This window comes from Populus trichocarpa, chromosome 1 (assembly GCF_000002775.5).
Source record: "Populus trichocarpa isolate Nisqually-1 chromosome 1, P.trichocarpa_v4.1, whole genome shotgun sequence".
Taxonomy (NCBI): domain Eukaryota; kingdom Viridiplantae; phylum Streptophyta; class Magnoliopsida; order Malpighiales; family Salicaceae; genus Populus; species Populus trichocarpa.
The window spans coordinates 13,333,209-13,343,453 of record NC_037285.2 but is presented as its reverse complement, the minus strand read 5'-3'; the positions used below and the strand labels follow the sequence as shown (position 1 = coordinate 13,343,453).

Here is a 10,245-nt window from a genome sequence, read left to right as displayed (position 1 = left end):
AACCCAAGTTTATGAAGAAAAAAAAAAAGCAAAAAATCATGTATGCAACCAAAAAAAAATTCTAATGTTAGAAAAGAAAAGAAAAAAAAAACCCCGGAAATATACTAAACAGGCCCTTCATGAATACATTGAGGTATTTTTTTGTTTTTAATTCATAAGAGGTCCTACAAATCTTTGACAGCCGTCCCTCAGGGCTTTTATCTGTATCTTGATCCTATCCAAATTAATCTTCTATTTTTAAGGCTTGGCTATTGCGAAAGATATTTTTTGGTCGACGGCTGTGATTCACTCTTGTCTACTCAATAGGATCGGTGAGATCCCCTCCCCTCGTCCAAATCCGATTCACGTGCACATCCATCACGTAACCTAACCGGTGACAGAGGTTTATCACCGGAACCCAACAGAGCCTCCATTACAACAACAACAACGTCGTCGTCGTCGTCGTCGTCGTCCCTCCCTGAAAGGTAATTCCAATTTCAGCAGTCACATCGTGTCAGACCCGAGTTGTCTGCCATCCAACGTTGCCCCACTTAACAAAAACCCAAAAGAGAAAGAAAGTATCTGTTGGTTTTAGCTGGGATCCAAGCCCACAATCAAAATCGATCATAACCAGCGACTTTCTGGCTGCTTAGAACCAGTTTTATCAAAAAAGAAGAATTCGGATATTTTTTTTGTCCCATGCCCTAATTGAAGGAGGCATGCGACTCTATGGTTTACCCCCAACGTTCGAACAAAATGGGTTTTCCAAGCAAGTGGGGTCTTTTACACTGTTCTATTAATTGGGACCAGAGCATGAATATACAGATGAGGTAGAGATACTCCATGCCTGGACCATAATGCGATATGGTAAGAGGTGGGTGCCCTCTACCACTACTACTTGAAGATGACATTGAATACATGTGATTCTTTTTTATTCTAATTTTTCAGCATGTTCTTTCTTGGACCTTTTATCCAATAAAATATGGGATCTAATCTTATTTATGCTTCTTTTTAAAGTTAATTTTCCTCTAATAGTTGGAAAAGGCATGTGACTTTCAATCCGTTATGCGTTCTACGTTGTTCATGTCTTGCGGCCAAGTCATTTCAACAGAAGAAAGAACATAGTTGCTTCCCGGAGAGAAGACCAGAAAGAAAATAGAAAAAAATGTATTATTATATTGCATCTTTTAAAACAAATTAGTAGCAATGCCGGCCATCTTGTCAAATTATTCTATGAAGAAAAACGATGAGAAATATATTACGCTAAGAACCAACTCTTCCCGAGCACTGCTTATGGAAATTCTCATAAAGATACCCAAAAGATTTACATCATGTCGTGGGAATAAGAGCGAAGGATCGAGTTCTCAGCCAACGCAGCCATATGATCCATTCCAAATAAATGGAACCTAATTAGTTTGGTATTTACCATGTATAAATGGTATGATAACCGAACCAGGACCATGAATTTGGTAGCATACAGAGTCAAATGTCATGAAACACCATGACTTGTTGTCCTAAAGCATCATTAACATTTAGACTCAATTAGCTTACAGACTTATTAACATTTAGACTAAATAGACATAATAAACAGAACAACTTACGGTGAAGAGGAAGCCTTGATGATGGGGAAAAGGAGAGGGTTGTTGGTGAAGAGGAAGACTTGATGATGGGGAAAAGGAGAGGGTTGTTGGTGAAGAGGAAGTCTTCGATCTCACGGTGGTTGGTTGATTATTGAATTTTAATTAACAAACAAAATTTAGAATTTAGGTGAAAACATAATCCCAATTAATCATAGGTTTTGCAAGGTTAGTGAAAAAAAATGATGAAATTGTATTTTTTATATTTTAAGTTAAATAAAAAATGATAAATGATAACAAAGGATTAAACTATATTTTTTAAAAAATAATTAGGGGAGAATGCATTAAAAAAAAGTTCCAGATGTTATGTCATAACCTGTCTAATTACCTATCCGTGTCAAGAACTTAACTGGATTTAATAATTTTTTTTATTAAACTTATATTGCACCTAAATAAAAAATATCAAAAACAAAAGTCTCACAAAAGAGTTTAGGTCCGCACTCCCGAGCTTTATATTATTTTTAATATTTTTAAGGAGAGAATCCCCTATTGCCTATCTTTTTTATCTAAAAGTAAATAAATCAGATGATGTGTTGCCTATCTACCCAGAATGCAACCACACTATGGTGGTCAGAAAATTAGAATAGAAATTTTTTTGCCAAAAACATCCTCTTTTTTAATATATTTTAACAAAAAAGAAATCTCATAAACACCCTCACAACACCTAGAAACCAATTTATCAACCCATGAAACTCCAAAAATAGCCCCAAAACATGAAATCAAATCCGGTTAAATATTTCTTCCTCGACTTTGATCTAGTTTTTTAAGGTAATATTGAGGTTTAAAACAACCATCATCCAATGAAACCCATAGACACTAATATCAACTAATTTGATGGCCGAAATACGCGAAAATAACAACTTTCTCTCTCTATACTGGAATTCGGTAAAAATTTCTCTCCTTAAAAAATCAGGAATTTAAAAATAATAAAAATAAAGTTGAGTATCAAAATTAAATTTAGAAAAACATAAGGAACATAAAAGATCTAATTTTATAAATTGGGGGATCAAAGTGTGTTTTTTGCAAGAACTTTAAACACACCACCTATTTTTTGTGCTTTTTCTAAGTTGGTCATCTATCTTTTAATTTTATCCCTAGCCAATAAATTTGAAGCAATTGGGTGCTAATTTCACAATTAAAGGACACAAGCAAAAAATGAAGTTAAGGGACCAAAGTGCCAGTCCATAGTGTATTGTAAGTGTGTGAACAGTATTTGTCATTGTTTAAATAAACCCTTACGCTTTAGTTTGTTTTGTAATTGTTATAATAATATAAATGGAGGTGTTTTCCCACTTGGTTAGTGGCTACTAGGTCATTGGTCCATGGTACTTTATGAATTAGATTATTTTTTTTAATATAAAAAGAATATTTAGACATTGTTAATGTTTTTTCTACTAGAAAAAAATTAAATCATATAGGAATTGATTTGATATGACTTGATCTCGATCACCTTGATGAGTCCAAAGACAACTTAAATGTCCAATAAAATTACAGTTTGAATCAAAATAAATATTTAATATGAGATTTTTTTTAATAAAAATTTAAAGGATAACATATTAGATCAATTTTTTTTGCATGTCAATTCACATACCAAGTCATGAGATTATGATAGTTACATATAAAAAAATCAAAACAGAATATGAAATTTAATTTTTAATAAATTTAATATTGAAAAATAAAACTGGAAGGAAAAAAAATATATATGATGAGAGTAAAAAACCCTTAATTTTTATTTTTTTGGTTAATGAGAAGCACCTCCCCTGTCAACTGATTTGGATTAGTATCAAAGCAAAGTCCCTAACGACTTCAAACAGGCAGAGGATGTGGTGAAAAAGCCCCTGTCCCCTCCTCCCTGGAGGAGATAACATGATTATGTTTACGCTTACATATGACTTAAACCACCATGAAAGAACTTTAAAACACCTAAAAGATCTTCTGTAGGAGCCATCTTCTATTAATCACCCTGGAATAAAATCCAAAACCTTCCAACGCCACTTCCATTTGCTTTAACACAGGAAAGAGATTTTACTCCGTTTAAAGGCTCTTCAAATATGGTTAACCAACTTTGAGGTAATGCTTGTTTTTTGTGTTCATCTCAAACAGTAAGTTGCACCCTTACGATTTTGGTTTGACTTGGATCGATTAAATTCGATTGACCTAAATGCGAGTCAACTCAGCTCACATATTCAAAGCATCTGAATTGACCAAACTGTGAGTAAATTTAGTCCCCCAAGGTAACAAAGCATTCTGATAACGAGGTTTTGTAAACACAGAGAAAAAAGAAATGAAAAACAAGGTTTCAAAGACAGTACCTTCCCCGGCATAATCTTAGAACTGGAGTCTGAAAAGCGCAAGTGATACTAAAGATCATTTTCAATTAGTTCACCAATAATATCAATGTTGTTTATACACAAGGTTGTTTCAAAGAAGCACCAAGCAATTTATTGTTGAATTTGCTTCAAAAGCCCCCTTTCCACAAATCTAGGTTCAATTTCCAAGAAACCCTCAAATCAGATACAACTTACAAGTTCAAAATGGATCAAAAGCCCTAGTAATTGAACACTTCTAATTGTTACAAAAATTGAAAATCCTTAAAATTTCACCAAGCTATTTTTATTTTGCAGAAACATATCAAGAGAACTACCTAACTGATAGAGGGAAACAGCAAGTGAAAATGGGAAACAAGAGGAAAGGAATGGCTTCACATTATGCAACAATTCCCCTGGGCCTCGAGCATCTCTGGAGATCTGCAACACAAGGATGTTGGTCAGCTATCAGATTTTTTTTCTTTAAACTTTGAGCCAGATAATTTTCCAGTGAAAAATCAAGGACTCTTGCTTCCTATTTTTTTCCTTAGCGAGACAAGACTAGACCTAAAATCCCATTCCAACCCCCACCCTTTGGCACTTGATCCAAGGTTCGAAGAGGTTTAAAAGATGAAAAGCAGAGATAGTCATCCAAGAATGCCAAAAATTGCATATGATAGTTAACTTACATTTGGCCGAGATTAGCAAAGTCGATATCAGGAGCAAGCTCTTGGACAATATCATTTGGTGGTTGGCCACATTCTTGCATTTTCTGCATGAGATCAAATATCTTGTTATAGTTACTAGGATCACTGTCGTAGACATCATTAAGATCTTTTATGAGTTCATATTGATGTGAGTAACGCTCATGGTCTTCTTTGTTCAGACTGGCTTTGTGTTCTTCCAACCACTTTGGATATCTTTCTCCAATTTCTTTCATGGGTTCGTAAAGAATCTCCTTAGATAAAAGCTGTTGCATCATGGTCTCCACAATAGATTCCATGTCCTGGAGAAGAAAATTAAAAGGAAAAAAAATATAACACGTTATAACCTACAAAATGAAGCACACACGCTATCTACCGGAGAGGAAGCATGTTAGCATAAGACAAATGAACAACGTTACAGTTTCAAATGCTCTCTGGCCCAAATCCACAATTTTCATCACAGGGAAGATAAGGAACAGTAAGAAGACTGATGGGCAGTGGATATCCAGAGAGAGAAAAGTTAACCATGAAGAAGAGCCACCTAAAGCTTGGGGTGCCAAATTAGTTTCCACTTACATTTTAAACATGTAAAACCAACAGACCTTGCCTATTCTCTTCCTCAGAGTAACATGTCAAAATGATATGACTCCAAAAAGTAAACCTACTTCGGTTTTCAAAAAAAGGCATCTCAAAGTATTCTTAGCAAGTGAAGCAGGCCATTGACGGATGCTCATGCTACTGAGGCATAAAGCTCAATGTTGGTATTGCAGCAAACATTACACTGAATTCCAGTTCTGCCATGAACCTTGTCATGTGAAATGAAAAGGCCCCCAAGACATTGCTCCATAGTTGAATAATATTTGCCTCATATCTAATAGTGTTAAGAGGTCAACATTACCTTTAAGAAAAAAAAAACCTTCAGTAACTAATCTTTTTACATCTCAAACAATTCCAAATCATGGATTGAGGCAATTAGCCTATTATAATGCAGAGCTCAACCAGCATTGTGCTTAACTACACCACATTCAATAAGAAACACAGAAAGGCGCATAACCAATTTAAAATCATCTGTGTTGAGCACATCATGGGCATATGAATTTCACTTGTTTATTGATATGTATAAAATATAAGTCAATATTTTGAGAGAAGATCCTAGATCGATAAGTATAGCAAAATAATACTGCAATAAGTAATTTACGAGATACACATAACCTGGTCCAAACTTGAATAGCAAATCAGAGCTTTCCATCCATTTCTAGGCCTATCTAAGATGCTTGTCATGAGAAATCAAGCAACAATAGAAGTATCTACATGTTTAGTGCCTTTCACCAAAATGAGCCAATGTGGTGTATAATTTGGAAAGCATCCAGAGAAGTGATTAAGGGTAAAGATGCAAGTCAGTCTAACTACTAATTGTGTCACATGAATGCCTAGTGTTCCTTGACAGATTCTGCATTCTACAGAACTTGTGCACCCTCTGTGTTTCACTTTTCGCGAAGGTCAATAATAACATTTATAGGCTATGCCAAAAGAGCATCACCCAACATGCAATGACAAAGCATAGTAACATCAAACTTGCTGCAAGTAAATTACCACAAGCTTTTGACAGAAACATCCTTTAATTCCTTCAGTAGAGCAAGGTTTTCCTATCCGCATACAAAAACAGCTTTACAAGTACAGAATCAAGCAAGGTAGCCCTACCTGAGTGATGATCAACTATTTTCAAATATATGAAACCACAACACAACCAAACTAAACTATTTTAAAATGAAGGATAGCAGAAAAAATTGGCATCTAAATTTCCTACAAACTCTTTACCATTATGAACGAGTCAGGCAATATAGCTATTGTTAAGCAAGTGATCGAATTTGTAAACCCCGTGACCCAAAACTTAAGACAGAATGCACTAAATCAATCCCCAATTACCAAACAAAATCTCACCAATATTCATAACCACAATTATCGAACCTAAAACTCGAAAGTGAACTAAAAGTTATCCTCCTGATAGGAACGAGGAAATAAGCTATGTCATGTAAATCAACAAAAAAAGCCTTCCTCGGTTCTAACTACCCTAAATCTCAACAATAAGTCATAAACCATGGAAAAACGCAATTGAAAGGAAACAAAGAGAAAAGGCAAAATGATATCAAAAAGGCAAAATGATATACCTGAGAACCAGCAAGCTCCTCAAACTGCTTAACCCAATCATCCGTAAATGCATCCTTGGTAGAATCATCAGGCTTAGATGCGGCTGTGACAGACTCCAATCCTTTAACAGCCTCCCTAGCCTGTTCTCTAAGCTTATCAAGAGCCTCCTCAACATGGGATTCTTTAGAAACCTTTTTTTTCCCTTTTTTCTTGCTTTTCAAGTCAGGCAATCCCATTCCCAACCCTTGAACACCAGTTGGCAATGAAGGAAGACAGGTCCCTTTCTCTTCCTCTTTCTGCTTTCTGTTCTCTTCATTACCATCTCCACTTCTATAAATTAAGCCATAATTTTCAAAAATCACCAATATCTATTACCAAAGATAAAAAAAAATAAAAAAATTGTTGAGACAGACCTTTGAGAAGCAGGAGCAAGGTTGAGAGTCTGGAAATCATCAACAGCACCTGTAAAGAGATTGAAATATATATAAAAAGAATTGTCAGATTTTTTATAGAGAAAATGAAGACATGGGTTTTAGAGAAAGAGAGATTACTGTCAAGGAGTTGTTCTAAGTCGTCGTGTTGGTCCGCCATGATTGAACTAATAATCTCTGCCCCCACCTCTCTCTCAGCTGATACACCAAGCTTTTCTTCTTCTTCTTCTTTATCTTTGAGGGAGTTGTGCTTGTGCTTGAGCTTGAGAGGGTGAGAGAGCGACAGCGATTCAATGTCTCTCTTGTGAGTTTGTGACAGCACTACTCCTTTGCCGTGGAATTTTTTCTCTTTTTTTTTTTTTGCTTTTATCTTTTCTTAATTAATGTTTTCCATTTCAATTTTCTTCTCCCAAAATATCTCCATTCTAAATTTGTGGTAAAAATGAATTTCGATTTTTTTTTTTATTAATATAAGTGTTTTGATACCTTGATTAATCCTACAAGTTATGAAATTAATAACTATGTAAGCTTCCAGTAATAATTATATTAAAAACTTTAAAACTCAAATTTAAGATCATATAGGAAAATAAACCTTTTAATTTCAAGAATATATCTTTTAAATATTGATTATAAATGAATTTTAATATTTGTTTTTGATAATTCCTGAAATGGTTATAGATTAAAATAAACATTCAAACCATCGAAGCATTTGCCATAAGCCATTAACATTTTTAACTGCGAGTTATAGTTTTTCTTTTTATCTTCATTTAATTATAAGGGTGCTTTTGAATTATGGATCAATAAAAATAATAATATTTTGAGAACGTATTTTTTATATTTATTTGATAAATTTTAAAGTCTTAATAGTTTTTTATTATTTAAATCTAAAAAGTCAAAGAAAAAAAAGTAAATAACCTCTTTAATTACAAGACTAAATAATAAATAGCTTTTGATAAGTAAATATTAATTTAATTCAAAACACATTTGGAAAGATTGTAAAATATTTACTTTAAGTGATTTTGTTCTTATATCTTGGGATAATAAAAAAAAATAAGATTTGACTGTGTTTTTTCTTTTCTGAATTTTATATGTTTGCTAAAGCCTCAAAATAACAAAATTATTGTACATAATTCATAATTACAATAATAATTTCATCCATAATACTCACAAATCAAAATATTTCATGAACACAGATTGCTTTAGGCATTTCGTCAAACAAATTCTAAGCATCCATCAAACTATCTTAGGAAAGCTATCAAAATTAGGGCTCAACAACGGAGATGGAGACATTTTCAAGCTCCATAACAAACTCAAAGCCTCTGTGGAATTGAATCAACTGATGGGTGATTCTGGCCATGTGGGCACATTACAGGCTGATGAGGGAAATGTTGCTGCTGAAGAAAGAACAAACGAAGCGTCAAAAATGCGCGGAAATAACAATGGATTTTTGGAAGATGAGGTGAGAGAATCCATGCCCGCCTAAACTCATCAAATCTAGAAAGGAATCCAACGCAATTGACCCTGATTCTTTCTACTTCTTCACTTTTTTTAGTTTCCTTCCTTCTCCCAGTCCGAAACTAGAACAACCTTCGCTTTCTTCTTTGTTTTCGTTCTGTTCCTGCTCATCTCAACCTGATTGTTGAATGGATGTCTTACCGACCGGAATGATTGAAGAATGGAATCCAAAACTTTATCAGAATTTCATTACTCTAAAAACCCATGTGTCTTCTTCTTCTTCTTTCCCCTTAAATATAATGTTTCACACAAATCCCATCAAAAGAATCAAGGAAAGGAATTCTAATGGTCAGGATAATATTAACTTCTCTATCTCTATCCGATGAATCAAAACGACAGAGTAAAGGGATCGAGAAGTTGAAGAAACACCAATAGCAATAACAGAAAGAGGATATAAAGAGAAAATATATAAAGCAAGAAGGTAGATGAAGAAGAATATTGTCTCTCTTCATATTTAGAAGGGAGGAAAATTAAGAGAGTGTAGATGAATTTTGTTCGGAGAAGGAAAGAAAAGGAAACTATTAAAAATGATTGTTCTTTATTAGGTAAGGTTTATATATATATATATATATAACAAGTAAGATTATAAATTCAAAATCAAAAGTAATATTGAGAATTTAATTGTTTAAATCGAATTTCTCCCATTTTTTCACTGGAAAGACAGGCTTTCCTAAAGAGAAGTTTTCCATTTCTTTTATTTCCATCTATTTTTCTCTCATGTCCAAAAAAATAACTATTTTTATTCCTTTTTTTTTATCAAATTTTCCTTTCTCCAGTACTTTAAATCAACATTCAAATATGTTGGAGAAGAATAAATATGAGTTAGTTTTTTTATTCTTTGAATAATTTATTTTAAATTGTTTATTTTTTCGTGTTCGGGTTTTTACAAAATAATTATCTTAATACATTTTTATTATGGAGCTTTATTTTATTTCCTTATCATTGATATGTAAATTATAATCTAATGAGGTTTTCCATAAAAATAACACACGATTATTAAGTACAATTCTAATATAAGTATTTCTTTATTAACATTTAATATTGGCTAATTTTATGGAGTTGGCCTAACGAGGAATACCTTGGAATGTATGTTCCTGTTTAAGATCTCAGGTTTGACTTTTACTAGGTGAGATAAAGCTCATGAATTAATTATGAATTCTTTGTCGAGAGCCCGTGTGCCCTTGGAATTAGCTTGGCCTTGGCCCTGGAGCTAATTCAAAAATAATTAATTGGGGCTCATAAATAATTATTTAATCTTTAACTAAACGCGTTTTCTAGCACTATATGAAAATTGCAAGGACATTTTATGGAACTCTTGGATAAAGATGCTTGTAAGAACAAAAATAACGACATCAATCCATTAACACAGTGAAAATGAGTGGCAAAACCTTTTGACATAAAATGTTACAAGAAAGAAAGAAAGAAACAGTTCATTCGCACACGCAACTTAAATTCTAAGCCCATTTTGGCCAAAAGCAGCCCTCAACCAATAATTCAACTTCTGAAAGCATACATTGGAATACAA

General features: G+C 33.4%; 1 protein-coding gene across 1 annotated transcript; it reads right to left on the bottom strand.

Annotated features, from left to right (window-relative positions):
• Positions 1-3,971: 3,971 nt before the first annotated feature.
• Positions 3,972-7,549, bottom strand: LOC18094625 (peroxisome biogenesis protein 19-2). Its single transcript, XM_006368964.3, has 5 exons — positions 7,326-7,549; positions 7,188-7,236; positions 6,795-7,104; positions 4,612-4,928; positions 3,972-4,363 (listed from the first exon to the last, which is right to left on the bottom strand). The coding sequence occupies exons 1-5, from the start codon at positions 7,363-7,365 to the stop codon at positions 4,318-4,320; spliced, it is 762 nt and encodes a 253-aa protein (XP_006369026.1). The 5' UTR covers positions 7,366-7,549; the 3' UTR covers positions 3,972-4,317.
• Positions 7,550-10,245: the final 2,696 nt, after the last annotated feature.